This window comes from Rhinoderma darwinii, chromosome 4, assembly GCF_050947455.1.
Source record: "Rhinoderma darwinii isolate aRhiDar2 chromosome 4, aRhiDar2.hap1, whole genome shotgun sequence".
Taxonomy (NCBI): domain Eukaryota; kingdom Metazoa; phylum Chordata; class Amphibia; order Anura; family Rhinodermatidae; genus Rhinoderma; species Rhinoderma darwinii.
In genome coordinates, this window is record NC_134690.1 from 71,155,881 (window position 1) to 71,181,034 (window position 25,154).

A 25,154-nucleotide genomic window follows, 5' to 3' on the forward strand; every position below is an offset into this window, starting at 1 on the left:
AGATAAAGTGCTATGTGCAAGTATGAAGTACTGTTCAATCTATAGAGCACTATTAAGTGTATGTAAATGCATTGCAGGACATAGAGCAGTAACCTGGGTCTTACAGCAGAAATATGCTATCAACCGTAAAAAAGTTCAAAACAACAGCCTGGAAAAGTAAAGGGCAATAAATATTGAGATGCGTTTCTCTGGTAAAACCTTCTGTATTACGGAAAAAAAAGGAATTTCTGTAAAAAAAATGAAATTTGTAAATTTCACCTCTAGTTTGCTTTAATTCTTGTGAAACGCCTAAGGGGTTAAGAAACTTTTTAATTGCTGTTTTGAATACTTTGAGGGGTGACGTTTTGTTAAAATGGGGTGACTTATGGGGGTTTGTATTGTATGGGCCTCTCAAAGCCACTTCAGAAATGAACTGGTCCTTGTTAAAGATAATCTTTTGACATTTTCTTTAAAATGTGAGAAATTTCTGCTAACGTTCTAAGCCTTGTAACGTCCTAGAAAAATAAAAGGATGTTCAAAAAACGATGCCAATCTAAAGTAGACATATGGGAAATGTTAATTAGCAACTATTTTGTGTTGTTTAACTATCTGTTTTACAAGCAGATAAATTAAAATTTAGAAAAATGCAAATTTTTGCAAATTTTTGTTACATTTTGGTGTTTTTCTACAATTAATTACTGAATGTAGTGACCAAATTTTACCAGTAACAAAGTCCAATGTGTCACGAGAAAACAATCTCAGAATCGCTTGGATAGGTAAAAGTATTCCAAAGTTATTACCCCATAAAATGACACGTCAGATTTGAAAAATGGGGCTGCGTCCTGAACGTGCCAACTAGTCCACGTCCTTAAGGGGTTAAGGATGAAGATGTATTCTAAACCCATATCACATATGTGAAAAGTAATTGCCCCGTTAACCTATTAATTTTTATTAACCTAAGAATGTCTCACTCTTCTTTGCAGAATTGTTTTAAGTCGGCAACATTGGAGAGTTTTGGAGCATGAACTGCCCGTTTAAGGTCTTGCCACAGCATCTCAATGGGATTCAAGTTAGGGCTTTGACTCGGCCACTCCAAACGGATTGCCCCGTTCACCTTTGAGGATGCCATGTCTATGGCAAAACATCTTGGGGGGGGCATTGATTCTGGCATTTAATAACCAACTAGTGGTTCGGTTTTGTTACGGGGATTGCGTGCTGCAGACGCATCCATTTGATTTAATATTTTCTATAGTATACAGTTTAGAATAATTGCAACATCCTTAGACTATGCTGCGTAGAACTGTAGACACCACAGCGCTAAATCTAAAATCACAGAACCCCTTACAGGTTTTTTTTTTATTGTGTGTTATGTCACTTTATCTAATTTAATTAAAAGTTACATTTAAAATTATTCTTTAGACTCTTATACTGACTATCGTTAGTAGAGCGGAAGTGGAGTATTTTTTTTGTCTTTTGGCAATATTGTGTGTCACAAAACTGGGAACAGAACTGCCATATATACATATGCAAATTTGGTTATTATTGACCATGCAATACATGTCTGCCAGATTGGGGGATGCTCCTACTTAGCAGTTTCCTGTTCTGCGTCAGAGTGTGAGGACCCCCTCTATGACATCCATATGCCCTAATTGGGCATATGGACAGGGGTTGTCTTAATGAAACAACCATTTTAACTTTAATTAGTGGAATACATATATGTCAGTGTTGTTATACATCATTTACAAGATTTGTTTTACCCTCTTTCTACTAATCTTAGATAGACCCTGAAAAAGAAGTTTACTGGACTCACATTAAATCAGATGCCTGCAGGGTTGCCATAATTTGGAAGTATGGAGGAATTTACATGGATACTGACGTCATTTCAATTCGACCCATTCCTGAAAAGAATTTTCTTGCTGCTGAACATGCCGCAGCTACTAGCAGTGGTGTTTTTGGTCTCTCTCCACATCATAAATTAACATGGGAGTTCATGGAAAACTTTGTGCAGAATTACAGAGGAGAAATATGGGGACACCAAGGACCAGGAGTTTTTACACGTGTTGTGAAGAAGTATTGTGGTAATCCTCAATTTAAATCTGTGGATAATGTGAAGTGTGCAAATGTCTCCTACTTTCATCCTGAACGATTCTATCCCATTTCGTATGGATCTTGGAGAAGGTACTTTGAGGTTTGGAAAGATTTGCCAACTTTTAGTAATTCTTATGCTCTTCATCTGTGGAACTACATGAATAGTAAAGGAAAGACCATGGTGGCTGGAAGTAACACACTGGTGGAACATCTGTATAGACAATACTGCCCATCCACTTATGAAGCAATTTTAAAGAACTCAACTAGTCACCATTAGTATTGATTAATCCAAATGGATCTCATCATGCAATTATGTGGTTGCTTTGTCACAAAACATATTACATTTTCTCATACTGTTTAGGAAGAAAAAATAAGTGCCCTAAAAAACACACTGGGGGGGGGGGGGGTAGTTTAGCAAAACTAGTGCAAGAGAAAACTTGTCAATAGCAACCAATCACATTCCATCTCATATTTGTGTGCCAAGTTAAAGGCTATGTACACCTTTGAAAACGTAATACCTTGCAGTTGTATCTCAAAAAGTAAAATAATTTTTAATAAAATGTAATTACAAAGTTGCACCAATCACACTAATAAACATTTTTATAAAAAAAAAACAGAAATCAAAAAGTTTTCAAAGGTATACATAGTCTTTAACATTTTGCATTTGCATTTTGTTTAGAAGATTTTTTTTAGCCAACACTAGGAAAGAATACATAAAAGACTAGAAATATAAAGATTTTATTTACATCCTCAATGCTGATTTTGGCTAAAAAGACATAAAATACAAATATAAAAATATTGTACCAAAAATGAAAAGTGTCAACTGGGCCTAAGGTGTCATGCACACTACTCTGTTAAAATTCCACACAATCTCTGAATTGTACAGAGCCATAATACTGTAATTATACACAGTCGAGTCACATTATTATGACTACCACCTACTTTCAACATCGGCAGCATGTAACCCATAAAGGAAGTGATGTGGCATGGGCTGGCTTGGTGGGTATATAATGTTTGCGATAGGCTGTCTGAACATATATCACTCATTGTTACCATGGGTAAAAGGGGCGATTTATCAGAGTTGCAAAAAGGGATGATTATTGGCTTTCGGACCAAGGCAGTATTTCTCAAACAGTGGATTTTGTGAACTGTTCACGTGCTGCTGTGGTGAAAGTATATCGTGAGTGGACAAATGGCACCATTGGGAATAACCGACATGAAAACTGCATAGCACCAGGTGCCATTGATGTGAGAGGTGAACGTTGGCTACGAAAGTGCGCGAGGACTGAATGACACGCTACAGTGGAGCAGCTCACCGTAAAAATCAACCAGGGGGCTACCAGACATGTGTCTAAAACAACAGTTCAGCGAACCCTACTGTGTATGGGGCTCCGAAGCAGACGGATGGTTACAGCTCCTATGCTAACAAAGGTGCATTGGAAAAAATGCTTACATTTTCACAGCATTATTGGAAATCGAGTGTTAACGCAATCATGGACCAAAATATATTAGACTGAAATTTGTATTGGGTATGTCAACCGATACCCGCCCTCCAGTGATTTATCCAGTTCCAAATCATAGGTAATCGATATATATATATATATATATATATATATATATATATATATATATATATATATACATATATATATATATCTGAGAAAAAAGATGATACAAGAGATCATGCTTGTATACTCAAAGTCCTTCTCTGCCGTTTATTGCCAAACTCAATTACAATAATATCATTCAAAAAGGGTGTAGGCTTGAGGTTAACCAGTCAGAGGCAATGTGACAATATTTCAAATTCAGCCAATTGCAGACGCACGATACATTCCAGACAGTGGCGGATTAAGTAGACCATGGGCCCTGGGCTGTTACCCAAACTTGGGCCCCCCTTCCTCACCGCCGCCCTGCCGTAACTATTTTTAACACTACCTTTTTGGGCAAGCATTAACAGTGTTACGATTTCCCTTGTCACAGCGCGGTGTCCCTACATACTGACAGTATCACACTGTGCAGGGACACAACCTCCTGACAAGGGGAATTGTCTATCAGTCCTGGACTGCAGACTTTTTGTGAAATACAAGGATTCCTATAATAAACATGTCAGGAGAGGTGACAGATTCTCTATAAATCTAGTGACTCACAGGTGACGACGTCTCAGATTCTAGTAGTTTTTTCCTCTTTTCTTCTCCATCCGGTCCAGCACTCATGACGACTTCTCCCGGCCATGACTCATTTCTGCAGAATTTGCCACTCAGACGTCTCCTCACTTTTCCAACATTTCCACACCTATAAACGAAAATAAAGTTATCATGGTGCCACATACTGTGCCCCTAAATATAATAGCACCAAACACTGCGCGCCTGAATATAATAATACCACACACTGTAAAACACCACATACACACAGCCCCCTGTACATAGTGCCACACACAGCCCCTGTAGATATTACACACCCCCATAGATATCGCCATACACAGCCCCCTCTATATATCACACATCCCCCCGTAGAGAGTGTTACACACAGCCCCATATAGATAGTGCCATACAGCCCCCTGTAGAGAGCGCCACACAGCCCTCCCCCTCTTGTAAATAGCACCAAAAAGCCCCCCTATAAAGAGCGCCACAAACATACCACTGTGGATAGCACTACACAGCCCCCCCTTGTATATAGTGCCACACAGCGCTCCCCCTTGTATATAGTGCCACACAGCGCTCCCCCTTGTATATAGTGCCACACAGCGCTCCCCCTTGTATATAGTGCCACACAGCGCTCCCCCTTGTATATAGTGCCACACAGCGCTCCCCCTTGTATATAGTGCCACACAGCACTCCCCTTGTATATATCCCCCTTGTATATAGTGCCACACAGCACTCCCCTTGTATATATCCCCCTTGTATATAGTGGCACACAGCGCTCCCCCTTGTATATAGTGCCACAAGGTTATGTACACATTTAAAAACGTTATCATAATTTTATATATATATATATATATATATATATATATATTAGTATGTGTGTGATTGATTTTATTAAAAAATATTTTCACTTTTTGAGATACAGCTGCTTTGTATCCTGTATCCGTCAGGTCAGCAGGACTGACAGGATCAGTGACACGCAGGATCCACCTCAAATCTATCACATCTAAGATTATAATTTAGCGCAAGGCCTGTTTCACTGATCCCGTCAGTCCTGCTGACCTGACGGATACAGGATACAAAGCAGCTGTATCTCAAAAAGTGAAAATATTTTTTAATAAAACGGAATTACAAAGTTGCACCAAACACACATTTTTATAAAAAGAAAAAAAAAAAGACGTGATTTTTGCAACGTTTTTTTCCGTAGACAATGCAGGTTTCCTTTTTTATCGTTTTTATGCACACTTTTTTGCTATTTTAGAATTTTTATTCATAAAGTTTGAAAATAATAGTAAAAAAAATAAGCTTTTTTACGTTTCAGCTATTTTTTTTGGTAATAACATAGTTTTACCCTAAAATAGACCTTTTATTTGTGATCGTCATTGTTTACCGTAAATTTTAATATATTACATGTCTATATTAGGGTAATTGGGTCAGCGCTAGCGTTACAACAATGTTTGGCGGGAGGGGGAACGTTTTTTTTTGGGGTGGGTATTTTATGTGTATTTATTATTTAATTTTTTTTTGCACTTTACTTTATTATTTTTTATTACTATGGTCTGTTCCTCAAAGGTCAAAAAAGACCTTTGGGGAACTTTATATATTTTTTTTCTTTCTTTTACACCATCTTTTCCCCTGTAACTGGAGCTGCACAGCAGCCCCAGTTACAGGGGAAATCAGCCCTCTCATAGTGACGATTGTCACTAATAGGGCTGTGCTGGGTCTAGTAAGACCCAGCAGCAGTATGTTAGTAACGGCACCCGGCGATCATGTGACCAGTCACATGATCACCGGGAGGAATAGAGACAGCGCCGCTGCTGCGGTCTCTATTCCTATACACAGCGTTCATTGAACGCTGTGTAAGAAGACATCGGAGAAGACAGAAGCAGCGAAAGCTGCTTCTGTCTTCTCCTCAGGGTCCCCGGCAGTCACTGACAGCCGGAGACCCGACATTCAGCTGCCGAATCGCGCGGGCAGCAAGTTAAAACCCGAGCCGTAGAAAGTCTATGGCTCGGGTTTTAAGGACCCGTCCCTGACCGCTGGCCGTAAAAATACAGCCAGCGGTCGGGAACCAGTTGGGCAGGAGGATAAGCCGACTAACCTCAGCGCCGGTGAATGCCCGCCTGGGTCTTCTCTTGCAGCTTTAGAGCAACAGAACAGCCGTCCGTCGCTGTTCTGTTACTCATGGCGGCGCCCGCACTTGTCAGGGAGGCGTGTCCTACCCCTTTCCCGGCCAATTCCCTGCTCCTCCCCTCCTCATCTTCGGAAATTAGCAGCGCTAGCGCGCTGAATAGTTTTGTACGATAATGTGCGGTTCGGGCTGCCATGGGCCCCCTGGGAGCCTCGGGCCCCGGGCGGCCGCCCGAATCGCCCATATGATAATCCGCCACTGATTCCAGATACATCATTATAATTCTTCACACATCAGGTTTGCAGGTGCCTTATCTCTCTTAGCAAGAATATTCCTGTAAGATGGGGAGACATTCTCACATGCATTTTTGCCATCCTCCCATCTCACTCCCTGTTCATTCTCTCCAAGCCTCATATGGGAACCAAGGTCAAAGGTAGAACAGCTTAGAAACATGAAAACATGTCTTAAAGGAGTAATGACTTTCTTATTCATTACAAAAGAAACAAGATGAAGACTCCAGACAAGATGGCCGCTGCACAAAATTAAATCATTGAAATATTATTTTAATAACTTTCACATTTTCCACCTTTTGTTTAATTGTGGAAATTTTGTATCCAAGCCAGATATTTAAAGAAGGGCTTATCCCCCATTGTGGAATTACTTAACTCATACTCATTTCACTCATAAAATATACTTGATCAAAGGATCCAGACTGGTTGGTAATTATTTGGGACTTAGCTGCGAAGCATTGCAAAAAGCAAATATAATGTAATACATGATAAAACAACCTACAGGACACTCTGGAGCAACCCATTATCCATCCCCAACACCCTCAAACCAGTTAGAGGGGTCCAGACATGCCAATCAATCTGGCCACTCTTGCTCTATGTCATACTCTATGTCATACTTGACCTGCATTATGCCAAAAAAAGGTCTATATAATGGCAACATGCTGGGCCAACTACTTGACACATACCCCTTGGGCAGCATTTAAACCATCTCACACTATTGTATATTAACCCCTTCCCGACATTTGACGTACATGTACGTCATGGAAAGCATTGACTTCCCGCAAAATGCCGTACATGTACGTCAAACGTTTGGCACCGGCTCAGAAGCTGAGTCGGTGCCATCGTCGTCGGATCTCAGCTGTATCTTACAGCTGACATCCGACTGTAACGGCGGGGACCGAAATTAGCTTCGATCCCCGCCATTAACCCCTTAAGTGCAGCGCTCAAACGCGATCGCTGCACTTAAGGTGTTTGCAGCTCATCGGAGCCCCAGCAATGAAATTGCCGGGGTTCCGGTGGCTGCAATGGCAACCGGAGGCCTAATACTGGCCTCCCGGTCTGCCTAGCACCGAAGCCGGTCAAGATCCGCCCGGCGGCGGAGCCTGATCGGCTTCCGTAGCTGCCGGCAAGATGGCGCCGTGTCAGGAGCTGATCCGGCGTCATCAGCGGTGGAGGTCAGCTGTACTGTACAGCTGACATCCACCTGTAACGGCAGGAACCGGAGCTAGCTCCGATCCCTGCCATTAACCCCTTCGATGCAGCAATCGAAAGCGATTGCTGCATCGTAGCGGTTACTAGCAGATCGCCAGCCCTGACAGGCAATCGGGACTGGCGACTGCTGTTATGGCAACAGGAGACATAATGGTCTCCTGCTCTGCCATTACGGAAGCCGATTTAGGCCCCGCCGGGAGGCGAAGCCTAAACGGCTTGCTGTCAGTGAATGACTGACAGATCTAATACATTACACTACATAGGTAGTGCAATGTATTAGAAAAAAAAAAATCTGACCGTTGGACCTTCAAGTCCCCTAGTGGGACTTGAGAAAAAGTGTAAAAAAAGTATAAAAAAGTGTAAAAAAAAGTGCAAAAAATAAAAGTTTGAAAACAATAAAAGTTTCAAGTAATCAAATAAAACACAATCCCCCTTTTACTCTTATCAAGTCCTTTATTATTGAAAAATAATAATAAACCATATGTATTTGGTATCGCCACGACCGTAACGACCGGAGGTATCAAAATATTATATTATTTATTGCACGCGGTGAACAGCGTAAAAAAAACTCGTAAAAAACGTTACCAGAGTTTCTGTTTTTTGGTCACTTTGCCCTACAAATATTACAATAAAAAGTGATCAAAAAGTCGCACGTATCCAAAAATGGTACCTATAAAAATTATAGCTCGTCCCGCAAAAAACAAGCCCTCATACACGTCCGTCGACAAAAAAATTAAAAAGTTATGGTTCTCACAACTTGGCGACAGAAAAAATACATTCTTTTTACAAAAGTAATTTTATTGTGCAAAAAGTTGTAAAACATAAAAAAGTGCTATAAATTAGGTATCGCCGGAATCGTACTGACCCGCAGAATAAAGTTAACATGTAATTTATAACGCGTGGTGAACGCTGTATAAAAAAAAAACGAAAAAAGCTGTGCCAGAATTGCGTTTTTTTGTTTACCTGGCATCCCAAAAAATAGGATAAAAGGTGATCAAAAAGTCGCATGTACCCCAAAATGGTACCAATAATAACTACAGCTCGTCCCGCAACAAACCAGCCCTCATACCGCTACGTCTATGAAAAATAAAATTAGTTATGGCTACAATAAGTCAGGAAATAAAAAAATATGCAGTTGTGCCCGAGGGGAACATTTCTTCAGTTTCAAGAGGCGATTTATCAAGGACCTAAAATTAGGGAACCAGGAAGGGGAGGGCCCAAACATATCCGCTGGAAGCGACGGTGCCCGTATTATACCAGGATAATACTTTCCCAGCAAAATTCCCCAAACTACAAAGGCGCGGAGTGTGGACCAAAAGGGGGATAAGAAATGACACCATTTATCAGTGCGACACCGGCCTGTGCAGAAAGGATTGCTTCACAGCGTAACACACATCTATGGATTATTTTTATTTTTTTATACCACCTGACTATGCCCCTTATATACTCCGCCCCGCTTACATGTACCCCCACATTATAAAACACCAGCAATACTCAAACAAATATAGTGCCAAGCAAAATCCGCTCTCCAAAAGCCAAATGGTGCTCCCTCGGCGCTGAACCCTGCAGCGTCCCCAAACAGCAGTTTCCTTCAACATATATGGCATCGTCATACCCGGGAGAACCCTTTTAACAATTTTTGGGGTGTGTGTCTCCAGCGTCATAAGCTGGGCATGACATATTTGCCACTGAATGGCATATCTAGGGAAAAATATACATTTTTAATTTGCACCATCCACAGCGCATTCATTTATGGAAAAGACCTGTGGGTGAAAATGCTCACTACACCCCTTAATAAATGCCTTGAGGGGTGCAGTTCCATAGTGGGGGTCACTTATCAGGGGTTTCTTTTTATTATTTCACATCTGAGCGTCTGCAGTTGTGAACCAATACTTTGTAAATCGCCAAATTAGGCCTCCACTCCGCATGGTACTCTTCACTTCTGAGCCCTGTCATATGTCCAGACAAAAGATTAGTGCCCCATGTAGGGTGTTTCTAAAACTGGGAAACACCGCATAATAATTAGAGAGCTGTCTTGTTATGGTGGCACTAGCCGGGCACCACATATTGGCATATCTATGGAAAAAAATCCCATTTTCACTCTGCAACATTGAGCGCACACTAATTTCTACAAAACACCTGCAGGGTTAAAATGCTTACTACACCCCTTGGTAAATGCATTGAGGGGTGTAGTTTCCAAAATGGGGTCACTTCTGGGGGGTTTCCACTGTTTTGGGCCCACAGGTGCCCAGAAACCAATCCAGCAACATCTGCACTCCAAATGGCGGTCCTTCCCATCTGAGCCCTGCGGTTTGCCCAAACAGCAGTTTATGACCACATATGGGGTATTGCCGTACTCGGGAGAAATAGCTTTACAAATGTTGGGTTCTTTTTTTCCTTTATTTGTTGAGAAAATGAAAAAATTTGCGCTAAAGCTACGTCTTATTGAAGAAAAAGGACTGTTTTTATTTTCACTGCCTAATTCTAATAAATTCTATGAAACATCTGTGGGGTCAAAATGCTCACTACACCCCTAGATGCATTCCTCAAGAGGTGTAGTTTCCTAAATGGAGTCCCTTTTTGGGCGTTTTCATTGTTTTGTCCCCTCAGGGGCTTTGCAAATGTGACCTGGCCTCCGCAAACCATTCCTGCTAAATGTGATCTCAAAAAGCCAAATAGTGCTCTTTCCCTTCTAAGCCCTGCCGTGTGTCTAAACAGCCGTTTATTACCACATGTGGGGTATTGTTTTACTCGGGAGAAATTGCTTTACAAATTTTGAGGTGCTTTTTCTCCTTCAGTCCTTCTGGAAATGAGAAAAAATTAGCTAAACCTACATTTTCTTTGAAAAAATGTAGATTATTATTTTCAGGGCCTACTTCCAATAATTTCTGGAAAAAAACTGTGGTGTCAAATCGCTCACTATACCCCTAGATAATTTCCTCAATGGGTGTAGTTTCCAAAATGGGGTCACTTGTGGGGGGTTTCCACTGTTTTATCCCCTCAGGGGCTTTGTAAATGTGACATGGCCTCCGAAAACCATTCCTGCTAAATGTGAACTCCAAAAGCCAAATAGCGCTCTTTCCCTTCTCAGCCTCGCCGTGTGTCCAATCAGCCGTTTATTACCACATGTGAGGTATTGTTTTACTCGGGAGAAATTGCTTTACAAATTTTGCGGTGCTTTTTCTCCTTTAGTCCTTGTGGAAATGAGAAAAAAAATCGCTAAACCTACATTTTCTTTGAAGAAATGTTGATTTTAATTTTCACGGCCTACTTCCAATAATTTCTGTAAAAAACCTGTGCGGTCAAAATGCTCACTACACCCCTAGATAATTTCCTTGAGGTGTCTAGTTTCCCAGATGGGGTCACTTTTGGTTGATTTTGACTGTTTTGGCACCGCAAGAGCCCTTCAAACCTGACATGGTGCCTAAAATATATTCTAACAAAAATAAGGCCCCAAAATCCACTAGGTGCTCCTTTGCTTCTGAGGCCGGTGCTTCAGTCCAGTAGCACGCTACGGCCACATGTGGGATATTTCCTAAAACTGCAGAAACTGGGCAACAAATATTGAGTTGCATTTCTCTGGTAAAACCTTCTGTTTTATACAAAAAATTGTATTAAAAATGTATTTCTGCAGAAAAATATGAAATTTGTAAATTTCACCTCTACTTTGCTTTAATTCCTGTGAAATGTGTAAAGGGTTAAGACATTTTCTAAATGCTGTTTTGAATACTTTGAGGGGTGAAGTTTTTAAAATGGGGTGACTTTTTTGGCGTTTCTAATATATAAGGCCCTCAAAACCACTTCACAACTGAACTGGCCCCTGTAAAAATAGCCTTTTGAAATTTTCTTGAAAATGTGAGAAATTGCTGCTAAAGTTCTAAGCCTTGTGAGGTCATAGAAAAATAAAAGGATGTTCAAAAAACTATGCCAATCTAAAGTAGACATATGGGTGATGTTAATTAGCAACAATTTTGTGTGGTATAACTGCCTGTCTTACAAGCAGATACATTTAAATTGCGAAAAATGCTAATTTTTGCAATTTTTCGCTAATTTTTGGTGTTTTTCACAATTAAATACTAAACATATCGAGCAAATTTTGCCAGTAACATAAAGTCCAATGTGTCACGAGAAAACAATCTCAGAATCGCTTGGATAGGTGAAAGCATTCCGGAGTTATTACCACATAAAGTGACACATGTCAGATTTGAAAAATGAGGCTCTGTCAGGAAGGTCAAAAGTGGCTAAAGAGGGAAGGGGTTAATTATCTAACAAATGCAGAAGTTATATTCAAAACATCAAACATATAATCTGTAACATTGTCAAACATGTCTGTTAATTTCTCTATTATATGCCTCCTTTACTGTTAAACCAACTAATGTTGGCAATAATCCAAACTTCTCCTCCACAGTACATGTATTGGTCCTAATTGTGTTTGCAATGTCACTTACTGTCCTAATGGAACTTTTACCCCTGCAGATATAACAGGTTGTGGGCAGCACCTTCCTCAAACAAACATACCCAGGTAACTTAACCTCTGGGCTCTCATTGCTGCCATGTGCATCTTAGTTATGAGTGACAACAACCAGTGACCTTCACCTCATAACTCCACATAAAAAAACCTGTATATATTTTCTACTTATATTTTCTATATATTTTCTAAAGTTTGTTTGTTTGAAGCCCGATTTTTCATTGGTTTAAACAGGGGCGTAGCTGGGGGGGGGGGGTGGCGGGGCATGTGCCCCGGGCACAACTACAAGGGAAGGAAGGGGGGCGCCAACCAGGTGTGTGGAGGCATGTGCCACCCATTGCTGTTAAGTTTATTTAAAAGCTAGGGCAGCGCAGGGGACAGTGTGTAATGTAATGCACGATGTTCTCGTGCACAGGCAGAGCGTGTGTGCTCCGGGTGACTGCATACATCTCGTGTGATGTCATATAATGCAGCCGGCCATACACTCTGCCTGTGAGGAGGACACAATTGAAGTGTTCGGCCCCAGCTATTTACCTAGCAGACAGGCAGGGAGGATGGAGGAAGAGAGGGCTGGGGAGGAGCAGTCATACACACAGCTCTCCAGCTCTCCTCCTACCTGCAACATGTGACCGCTGATAACATGAAGATCCCTCCACAGAGCTCCGGACTCATAAGTACAGCTGTGTATGTGCAAGTAGGGGGAGCTGTCAGTGTTATGTGTGTGTGTGTGTGTGTGTGTGTGTGTGTGTGTGCTTGGGGGGGGGTCTTTATAAATAGTTTTTGTTTTGGAGGGGGGACTTGGCTGTAAATATTATGTGTGGGGTGAGGGGATTCTGTATAATTGTTTTAGTGGGGAGGACGGATTTGACTGTATGGCCTCATGCACACTTCCGTCGGCTGCTGAACGGCCGATAATGACGGTTCAGTGAATTACGAACCGCACACGGATGGCTTTCGTGTGCAGTCCGTAGTTTCATGGACCAAATCAATGCAAAGGCCGAGACTGTTCCGTCAAAAACGGGCAGGAGTAGGACCTGCCCTATTTTTGGGGGAACGGTCGCACGGTTCAGTTAAAACAACGGAAGTGTGCATGACCCCATTGAAATGAATATGTCAGGGTGCTATCAGTTCAAACAATGGATAGCACCCTGAAGAAAAAAACTGTAGTGGGCATGAGGCCTAAGGCCTCAAGCACATATCCGTTGCCATTTATATGGCTGCATATCACGGATACACGAAACAAGGACCACACATAGAACTATACTGCTTGTAAAATGTACAAATGGTTTTATGCTCGAGTTACATTAAAAAAAAGTGAAAAATAAAATAAAATTACACCTTATTGATTGGTAGAGAAATCAAACATGGTGAGTGAGAAGGAGATGTCGGGAAAGAGTTTGGGGGGGGGGGGGCAAACTTAATCTTTGCCCCGGGTGCAGGAGAACCTAGCTACGCCTCTGGTTTAAAATCAGGGAATAGCTATTTTTGATTGGACATTGAACAAAGTTTGCCTCCCTTGCTTGCTCCAGAGTCGGCACTGGAAAGAATCTCTACATCTTGGCACCGGATCAAAAGACAAAAAACATTGTTTACAAGAAAGCGTTGGAATAGAAACATGCAGTCCTAAATCAACACTATATAAATCTGTAATTAATATATTGCTTCATTTCATTTATTTTATGCTTCCAATAACATTATTTACACTTTCTAGCAATTCAATTCATATTGAGAGGTAGCAATTAAATTCATACTGAGAGGTATTTAAATAGTGAGCTTTTACGCTATCCACACCGTAAGTCAACCTCCCGAACAACGCCGGGTATAAAAGCTAGTTATAATTATAAATAGAGATGAGCGAACTTATGAAAAGTTCGGTTCGGCAAGTTCGCCGAATTTCGTGCAAAAGTTCGATTCGGACCGAACTAGTTCTGACCGAACCTGTAATACAAGAAAGCCCCTAAAAATCGTGTATAACACTGTTTTAAAGCCCTAGAAGCCCTGTATAACACTCTTAGGTCACCCATGAGTGTATCCAAGTACTTTTGAGCTGTCTTTAATGCAAAGTTAGTGTCAAAGTTACGCCAACATGTATGGCTATAGGAAAACGGATGGGACACGGAGATAACTAACAGAAACCACTGCACTTGTGCATGTTGTATGCTTAATGCATTGTTAAAAAAGGTACAAAAATTAACAATTTTTGGCGGCAGATGCCTGCCAGGGTTCATACATATAAGGTGGTAAAAGAAGAAGCAATGGCTTTTGACAAGCCCTCCAAAAATTGACCCTTTTTATTGGCAGATGCCTGCCGGGGTTCTTCCATACATGGATGTGAAAGCAACAAGCAATGGCTTTTCACAAGCCCTCAAAAAACTGACCCTTTTTATTGGCCGATGCCTGCCGGGGTTCTTCCATACATGGATGTAAAAGCAACAAGCAATGGCTTTTGACAAGCCCTCCAAAAATTTACCCTTTTTATTGGCAAGGGTGAGTAGTAGCAGCACATTAAAAGACACTGGACGACAGTCACAGGACAAAGCCCTGTGGTGGGGTAGGCCTGCTTGTAGCAGACGGGCGGCAGTGGAGGTGTATTGGTGGTAGTAGTCGAGGTAGCCAACACAGACAGCAAGGGTGCAAGCAGTAGTAGCAGTAGTAGCAGCACATTAAAAAAAGAGACTGGACAGTCACAGGAGTACATAGCCCTGTGGTGGGGCAGGCCTCAGGCCTGCTTGTAGCAGACGGCAGTGGAGGTGTATTGGTGGTAGTAGTCGTAGAGGTAGACTAGCCAACACAGACAGCAAGGGTGGTAGACTGGTAGTAGCAGCAGCACATTAAAAAAAGAGACTGGACGACAGTCACAGGACATAGCCCTGTGGTGGGGTAGGCCTGCTTGTAGCAGACGGGCGGCAGTGGAGGTGTATTGGTGGTAGTAGAGGAAGCCAACACAGACAGCAAGGGTGGTAGTAGTAGTAGTAGTAGCAGCACATTAAAAATAGTGACTGGACAGTCACAGGAGGACAAAGCCCTGTGGTGGGGCAGGCCTCAGGCCTGCTTGTAGCAGATGGCAGTGTAGGTGTATTGGTGGTAGTAGAGGTACTAGCCAACACAGACAGCAAGGGTGCAAGCAGTAGTAGCAGTAGTAGCAGCACATTAAAAAAAAGAGACTGGACAGTCACAGTAGGACAAAGCCCTGTAGTGGGGCAGGCCTCAGGCCTGCTTGTAGCAGACGGCAGTGGAGGTGTATTGGTGGTAGTAGAGGTTGAGGTAGCCAACACAGACAGCAAGGGTGCAAGCAGTAGTAGCAGTAGTAGCAGCACATTAAAAAAAAGAGACTGGACAGTCACAGGAGGACAAAGCCCTGTAGTGGGGCAGGCCTCAGGCCTGCTTGTAGCAGATGGCAGTGTAGGTGTATTGGTAGTAGTAGAGGTACTAGCCAACACAGACAGCAAGGGTGCAAGCAGTAGTAGCAGCACATTAAAAAAAAGAGACTGGACAGTCACAGGAGGACAAAGCCCTGTAGTGGGGCAGGCCTCAGGCCTGCTTGTAGCAGACGTCAGTGGAGGTGTATTGGTGGTAGTAGAGGTTGAGGTAGCCAACACAGACAGCAAGGGTGCAAGCAGTAGTAGCAGTAGTAGCAGCACATTAAAAAAAAGAGACTGGACAGTCACAGGAGGACAAAGCCCTGTAGTGGGGCAGGCCTCAGGCCTGCTTGTAGCAGACGGCAGTGGAGGTGTATTGGTGGTAGTAGAGGTAGACTAGACAACACAGACAGCAAGGTTGGTAGACTGGTAGTAGCAGCAGCACATTAAAAAAAGAGACTGGACGACAGTCACAGGACAAAGCCCTGTGGTGGGGTAGGCCTGCTTGTAGCAGACGGGCGGCAGTGGAGGTGTATTGGTGGTAGTAGAGGTAGCCAACACAGACAGCAAGGGTGGTAGTAGTAGTAGTAGTAGTAGCACATTAAAAAAAGAGACTGGACAGTCACAGTAGGACAAAGCCCTGTGGTGGGGCAGGCCTCAGGCCTGCTTGTAGCAGACGGGCGGCAGTGGAGGTGTATTGGTGGTAGTAGTCGAGATAGCCAACACAGACAGCAAGGGTGCAAGCAGTAGTAGCAGTAGTAGCAGCACATTAAAAAAAAGGGACTGGACAGTCACAGGAGGACAAAGCCCTGTAGTGGGGCAGGCCTCAGGCCTGCTTGTAGCAGATGGAAGTGTAGGTGTATTGGTGGTAGTAGAGGTACTAGCCAACACAGACAGCAAGGGTGCAAGCAGTAGTAGCAGTAGTAGCAGCACATTAAAAAAAGAGACTGGAGAGTCACAGGACAAAGCCCTCTGGTGGGGCAGGCCTGCTTGTAGCAGACGGCACTGGGGTGGATTGGTGGTAGAAGTAGTAGCAGCTGCAGCACCAACAGCGGCACATTAAAAAAAGAGTGGACAGGACAGAATCCCGTAGTAGCAGGCGGCAGTAGCAGGCGGCAGCGGCAGCAGCAGCAGCAATGTCAGATCTAATCAGTGGCATCAGGCACAGGGGTTTTAAAATCCTCACCGATCCACGCTTGATTCATTTTCAGAAACGTGAGATTTTCCAAGCTGTTGGCGGACAATCTTGTTCGCTTAGGGGTGACGAAGCCCCCTGCCGCGCTGCATACCTTCTCTGACGCTACACTGGAGGGTGGACAAGACAGTACACCCATGGCAAACTGGGCCAGTTCTTGCCAATGATCCAATCTGCTGACCCAGAAGTCCATGGGGTCTGGGATCAGCATTTCTGACGGAGAAAGGACACAGTCCAGGTATGAGTGAACCTGGTTGTTTAGGTGCTGCACCTGGAGATGGTGAACATCCCTTTGGTGACTAGTACTACGATGTGTCAGGTTGGGGTATTGGATGTAAAAATGTTGTCATCATATTTTCCAAACTGAATTGGCTGCTGCTGCTGCCGCTGCTGCCGCGGCTGCCGCCTATTGCAGAGGTAGCTCTGCCAGAGGCGGTGGAACGATGAGACAGTGGGGAGCGGACAGTGGCCCCCCGGTCAGACATGCTTGCAGCGGGTGTTTGCCGTTTGAAAGCCATGACAAGCTGGCTGCATAGCTTCTCTCTATAATAAGCCAATTTTGCCTCCCTCTCGGAAGGCGCAAAAAACTCCCCCATTCTGGCTTTATACCGAGGGTCTAAAAGTGTGGCTATCCAGTAGTCATCTCTTTGCTTCATGCTAACAATACGACAGTCAGCGCGCAAGTAACGAAGCATACAGCTCGCCATCCTGGCCAGCGTTTCAGAGGGCCCGGTTGGTTCCATCTCCGCCCCATACTGCCATGGTTGTCCATCATCAAGGTCGTCGTCAGACTCGTCATCATCACCACCATCACTGTCATGTTGTGCGGCTGCCTCGTCCCCTATCCCTTCCTGTGATTCCATCTCCAAATCCAGCTCCTCTTCAGGTCCTGTTTCCTCATCCTCATCCTCCTCCTCCTCCTCCTCAACATCCATAGCCAGATGTGATCCTTCCTCCATCCTTTGCTGAATCATCGCTGTGAGCGTTTGCTCCATAATGAATATCAGCGGCATAACATCGTTCATTCCGCTAGCGTCACGGCTCACAAATCGTGTGGCCTCTTCAAAGGGCCTCAAAACGCGACATGCGTCTCTAACCAGCTGCCAGTGCCTGAGCTCGAAATTACACTGGCTCCAAACGCTGCCCGTCTGCTGCATCAGGAAATCATTCACGGCTTTCCGCTGTTCGTACAGACGGTCCAACATGTTACATAGTTACATAGTTAGTACGGCTGAAAAAAGACACATGTCCATCAAGTTCAACCAAGGGAAGGGAAAAGGGAAGGAAAAATTTCTACACATAGGAGCTAATATTTTTTTGTTCTAGGAAATTATCTAACCCTTTTTTAAAGCCATCTACTGTCCCTGCTGTGACCAGCTCCTGCGGTAGGCTATTCCATAGATTCACAGTTCTCACTGTAAAGTAGGCTTGTCGCCCCTGAAGCTTGAACCTTTTTTTCTCCAGACGGAGGGAGTGCCCCCTTGTTTTTTGAGGGGGTTTTACAAGGAACAGGATTTCACCATATTTTTTGTACGTACCATTAATATATTTATATAAGTTAATCATGTCCCCCCTTAGTCGTCTTTTTTCAAGGCTAAATAGGTTTAATTCTTTCAATCTTTCCTCATAACTTAAATTCTCCATGCCCCTAATTAGCTTCGTTGCTCTTCTTTGTATTTTTTCCAACTCCAGGGCATCCTTTCTATGAACTGGAGCCCAGAACTGAACTGCATATTCTAGATGAGGCCTCACTAATGCTTTGTAAAGTGGTAATATTACATCCCTGTCCCGCGAGTCCATGCCTCTTTTAATACACGACAATATCCTGCTGCCCTTTGAAGCAGCTGATTGACACTGCATGCTGTTATTTAGTTTATGATTTACAAGTACACCCAGATCCTTCTCAACAAGTGAATCCGCAAGTGTAGCTCCCCCTAGGACATATGATGCATGCAGGTTGTTGGTACCCAGATGCATAACTTTACATTTATCTACATTAAACTTCATCTGCCAAGTGGACGCCCAAACACTTAGTTTGTTTAAATCTGCCTGCAATTCATGAACATCTTCCATAGACTGAACTATATTACATAGCTTGGTGTCATCTGCAAAAATAGAAATAGTGCTATTAATCCCATCCTCTATATCATTAATAAATAAGTTGAATAATAGTGGTCCCAGCACTGAACCCTGGGGTACACCACTTATAACTGGGTGCAGGGTGGAATTCCATCGTGTTGGAACGTCGCAAATCAGGCTGTGTTCTGGGAGATTGTTTTGACGCTGCAAGTCCAGGAGGGCGTGCTTAAATGCATACGAACGTCTAAAGCGAACGCAAACCCTCCTGGACATGGACAGCACACCCTTCAAACCAACATATGACTTTAAGAAGCGTGTTATGACCAGATTGATCACATGTGCCATGCAAGAAGCGTGTGTCAGGTGACCTAGACGCAGTGCAGCCACAACGTTCTTGCCGTTATCAGAGACAACATTGCCCAGTGTGAGTTTCAGAGGAGACAGCCAGCGTGCGATTTCCTCCTTGATGCACAGCAGCAGCTCCTGCCCTGTGTGGCTTTTCTCGCCCAGACTCAGCAGGTGTAAGACAGCGTTGTGGCGCTTCACCTTGCACCTATGAAAAGAGGAGGGAGGAGGAGTGGAAGATACGCTGTGTCCTGTCGGGGACGGGAAGACCTCCAAGGAGGAGGAGGAGGAGTAGGAGGAGAAGGATGGTAGGTGCCTGGTGTCCGGAGTTGAACTAGAAACATACAAGCGTGGAGGTGGTAATGCCTGGCATTGCTGCGGTGGTGCATCGGACTGCAAAATATTGACCCAGTGGGCCGTGAAAGACATGTACTGTCCCTGCCCATAGTTGCTGCTCCTCGTGTCGACGGTGGCATGTACCCTGCTGCACACGGATAATTGCAAGGACTTGGACACCTTTTCCTCCACATGCTTGTGCAAGGCAGGGACAGCTGTTTTGGAGAAGTAATGTCGGCTAGGTATTCGCCACCTAGGCTGAGCGTACGCCATCAATTGCTTGAAGCCGGCAGAGTCGACCAGGTGGTACGGCAGCGACTGCACCACCAACAACTTAGCCAGGTGTGAATTAAGCCGCACGACAAGGGATTGACTGGGTATATATTGTTGCTTATTGGACAACGATTCCGTAATGGATAACTGACGGGACATAGGAGGAGCACTAGATGACAGTGATGATGATGATGACAACGTTATGGTGGATAAGGCCTGGCTACTACTTAGATGACAGGGACTCGGAGCAGCAGAAGCAGCGGAAGAGGGTCTTCATTAGATGTACATGATGGTGGGGCATGTTGATTGTCCCACATGGCCTTGTGATGCCGTTCCATGTGTTTACGTAGAGCAGTAGTTCCTACATTGCTGCCCTGCCCACGCCTTACTTTCTGCTTGCAGATACGGCACTGTGCCATGTTTTCCTCCTCCGGGAAGGTACAGAAAAATTGCCACACGGCAGAGTACCGTAAAGAGGTAGTACCACGTCCACCACCACCACCCCCACCACAACCACCTGAGCTTGCCCCTTGTCTGGCAGGCTTTTTTCGGGAGCCTACACCAGCATCTGTGTCGCCGTCACCGGCTCCTGAGCTGACCCTACCGCTGCAACGTTTTGCAGATTGACTTCTGCCCCTACCTCGGCTTGGCTGTTTATCACGTCCAGTGCCGCCGCTACTACCCTCCTCCTCTGACGCCGTCATCACCTCGTCACCTGGTTCCCACGTCCTGTCTAAAACAACATCATCATCATAGCCTTCCTCATCATCCCCGCCACTTCTGTCACTGTGTTGTGAATGTGATGTGACATCATGGCGGGCTCCATGCCCCCCCTCATTACTGCGTCTGCCACCACGGCTACCACCACCAACACCCCCACTACCGCAGCTATGCGTCTCGGTCACCGCTTCCACCTCCACCACCGCCGCAACACACTCCGTTGGCTGACTCGCGGAAAACCACTCATCATCATCATCATCACTATGTTGTTCAGTATCTTACTTCGCACCCGAGGAGATGTCTCTTAGGACTCTCAGGAAAGATGGCTTCCCGCTAGGAAGGGGGAGCGAAGACATAGATGATGGAATTGAAACGCTAGAAATACCTATATTACTACTGTCACCGTGCCAAGGAACTGTAGAGGATCTGGAATCCAACTAAACCTGGCTTGAAGCCAGATCGTCAGAGTCTTCCTGCTGAGATGACCGCGAGCCAGCCAACCAGTCCACAATGGCCGTGTTGTCTAAAGCAACCCGCCCACCGGAGGAGATGGACAAGTCTGGCTTGCTGATACTACTACGAGCAGGCACATGGCAGCTGCTACTAGTGGAACTGGGCACATGTCTTGTGCCACAAATGCTGCTACTGGGTCTGGCACTAACAGATCCAACATTTGGACTGGAAGAGGAGACGGCATGGGTGTTTTTTCCTCTACCCCGTCCTTTCACAACCTTTTTTTTCCCAGACATTTCAGAGCCCCTTCTAAAAGCGTATTCACACACTGACACTGGCTTGGCAAATGGCAATGAATGAGAATTTCAATCAGCCTCGCTGCAGTGCACTCAGGGAATGCTGGGCCTTGTAGTACTTCTAGGCTGCCTGTATGGCAAGTTGGATTGTTATTCCTGTTAATAACGGCCAGGGATGAGCCCCTTTTAAAAGCGTATTCACACACGGACACTGGCTTGGCAAATGGCAATGAATGAGAATTTCAATCAGCCTCGCTGCAGTGCACTCAGGGAATGCTGGGCCTTGTAGTACTTCTAGGCTGCCTGTATGGCAAGTTGGATTGTTATTCCTGTTAATAACGGCCAGGGATGAGCCCCTTTTAAAAGCGTATTCACACACGGACACTGGCTTGGCAAATTGCAATGAATGAGAATTTCAATCAGCCTCGCTGCAGTGCACTCAGGGAATGCTGGGCCTTGTAGTACTACTACTACCACTACTACAAAGGCTGCCTGTATTGCAAGTTGGATGCAATGGGGATGAGCCCCTTATAAAAGCGTATTCACACACTGGCTGAGTAGTGAGTAGTGGATGAGCCCCTTCGATTTCTGAATTCCTGCCTTTTAGATTCCTAAAGCTTTCCCTTACTGCACAGAGATGCTATCCCTACAGCTCCTGTCTGTAAAATGGCCGCTGAGCTCCGTGCATAGACTTTTATTGCAGGCTTGAGCCCGCCCCTATGCTGCCTCCCGATTGGCTGGGAGAGCAGTTTGCAAGGCATTATGGGGTAGCCTGATGTCAGGTGATCTTCTGTAATCCTCCATTTTAGATGTAACATGTGGCAGGCGCCAAAATGTAGCCGGGTTCGGTCAGAACGGGTTCGGCCGAACCCGGTAAAGTTCGGATTCGCTGCGAACCAAACTTTTCCTGAAGTTCGGACCGAAACCGGGTTCGGTTCTCCCGGTTCGCTCATCTCTAATTATAAACCTCAGACAATATAAACAATATGGCCTCATCTAATAAAATAATGCTATCTCCAATCTCATGCTATCACACCTTAGGTTTGGGTCCCACCAGTTCATTGCAAGTCCTGTACATCATAGTCCTCTTCTTCTTTAGGCTTCTGCTCTTCCCTGTCGCCCTTAGGGTATGTTCACACGGCGGGGGTCCGTAACGGCTGAAATTACGGGGATGTTTCAGCCTGAAAACATCCCCGTAATTTCAGCCGTACCGGCATGTGCAGGCGCTTGAACGCCGCGTCAATTACGGCCGTAATTAGCGCTGCTATTCATTGGAGTCAATGAATAGCGGCTCCAATTACGGCCAAAGAAGTGACAGGTCACTTCTTCTACGCGGGCGTCTATTTACGCGCCGTCATTTGACAGCGGCGCGTAAATATACGCCTCGTGTGAACAGACAAACGTCTGCCCATTGCTTTCAATGGGCAGATGTTTGTCAGCGCTATTGAGGCGCTATTTTCAGACGTAATTCGGGGCAAAAACGCCCGAATTACGTCCGTAAATAGGCCGTGTGAACATACCCTTAGGGTAACCCACACAATTGTTGAGTCAGGCTGTACGGTGGTGTCCAGTGGGGGATTTATTATTATTACCCTCCTCCTGGTCACTTACTTATTAACCCCTTCCCGCCTCAGCCCTTTTTCAGATTTTCATTTCCTCCCCACATTCCAGAAGCCATAGCACCTTTATTTTTCCGTCGATATAGTACTATGAGGGTTTGATGTTTGCGGGACGAGTTGTAGTTTTTCGTAGTACCATTTATTTTGCTGTATAATGTACTAGGAAACGGGAAAAAAAATATTTGTGGGGTAGAAAATGAAAAAAACAGCGATTCCTCCATGGTTTTTCACCCACGTTTTTTACGGAATTCACTGTTCAATTAAAACAACATATTAACTTTATTCTGCAGGTCAATACGATTACGGCGATACCAAATATGTATAGTTTTTTCTATATTTTACTACTTTTACAAGTAAAAACCCAAGTGTAAAAAAGAAAATGTATTTTGTGTCGCCAAATTCCGAGAGCCATAACTTTTTAATTTTTCTGTCAATTAAGTGGTATGAGGTCTTATTAGTTGTGGGATAAGCTGTAGTTTTTAATAATACCATTTTTATGTAAATGCGATGGTTTGATCGCTTTTTATTTCATTTTTTGCGGGAGATTAGGTGACCAAAAAATAGACATTCTGGCGTTTCCAATTTATTTTTTTTACGGCGTTCACCGTGCGGGTTAAATAATGATATATTGTAATAGTTCAGACTTTTACGGACGCGGCGATACCAATTTATTTATTTTTTTAATATGCTCTAGGGGCAAAATGGCAAAAGGGGGGTTTTTTGAACTTCTAATTTTTTTATTTTTTTTTACACAAAAAAAAACTTTATTTAACTAATTTTTACTTTTTTATTAGTCCCCCTAGGGGACTTCAACCAGTGATCATTAGATCGCTTGCACGATATACTGCAATACTAATGTATTGCAGTATATCGTGATTCTGACAGTCATCTATTAAGCCCTGCCAGAGGCAGGGCTTAATAGGTGTACGAAGATGGTAGACCTGGTGGCGCTCATTAAGCCCCCAGGCAGCCATAGCAACCATCGACCCCCCCCCCCCCGCAATTGCGTTGCGGGGGGCATGATGAGCTGGTAGAGGGGGTCGCCCCCCTCTTTCTGAGGATTTAAATGCTGCGGTCGGTATTGACCGCGGCATTTAACTAGTTAAACTAGCGGGATCGCGCTCGAGCGTGATGCCGCTAGTTACTCTGAAGTGTCGGCTGTAACATATTGCCAACACCGGCATCGTATGGAACGAGCTCACTGCATGAGCCCGCTCCATACTTCCCCTACCATTGGCATATGGATACGTCAAATGTCGGGAAGGGGTTAAAACACTTGAATACTGCTGACAGATTCACTCAGGTCTTTACCCTTTGCTTTACTTTGACCTTTGCTGATGTCATCAGGACTTGCCTTGGTCCTTCTCATCTGTCAGACACCATCTCTGTTAGGGTATGTGCACACACACTAATTACGTCCGTAATTGACGGACGTATTTCGGCCGCAAGTAGTGGACCGAACTCAGTGCAGGGAGCCGGGCTCCTAGCATCATACTTATGTACGATGCTAGGAGTCCCTGCCTCTCCGTGGAACTACTGTCCCGTACTGAAAACACGATTACAGTACGGGACAGTTGTCCTGCAGAGAGGCAGGGACTCCTAGCATCGTACATAAGTATGATGCTAGGAGCCCGGCTCCCTGCACTGTGTTCGGTCCGGGACTTGCGGCCGAAATACGTCCGTCAATTACGGACGTAATTAGTGTGTGTGCACATACCCTTAGTATACATCACCGGGCTGTACACAGCACCTCATGCTGTGAGCCTGGGGTGAGATCCCACGTAGACGGAGTAGTGGAGTTTTATTGTGACTACCACAAACCCTCCACATCTGTTCTCTTTCCCGGGAAGTTGCTTGTCTGTACGGCTGCTTAGAATTGTGACACTGCCGTCAGTTCATGACAAGCACCCTGTATTGGCTTAGTCTGTGCCTGCTGCAGCTCAGTGATGGAGTTCATTATGTTTAAGTCTTTTAGTTTGTTTACTGGCACTTGCTGGGGACCCAACCCTTGTCAATTGTTAAAATAAATACTAATCTGGTGATAGCATTTACATAATATAAAAATTGTTCTAAGTACATGCAATAACAATGTCAAACCCTTAACCCGTTAGTGACCGCCCCATACTGATTTTACGGCAGCCACTAATGGGCTTTATTCCGATACAGTGGC

At 44.3% G+C, this 25,154-nt stretch overlaps 1 protein-coding gene across 1 annotated transcript in view; it reads left to right on the forward strand.

Moving 5' to 3' along the window:
- The window catches only part of LOC142760725 (alpha-1,4-N-acetylglucosaminyltransferase-like), a 33,358-nt gene extending 31,014 nt beyond the window's left edge, over positions 1-2,344 (forward strand). The window contains exon 2 of the mRNA XM_075863917.1: positions 1,757-2,344. Coding sequence (XP_075720032.1) covers positions 1,757-2,344 — 588 coding nt within the window. The remainder of the gene's footprint in view (positions 1-1,756) is intronic.
- Positions 2,345-25,154: the final 22,810 nt, after the last annotated feature.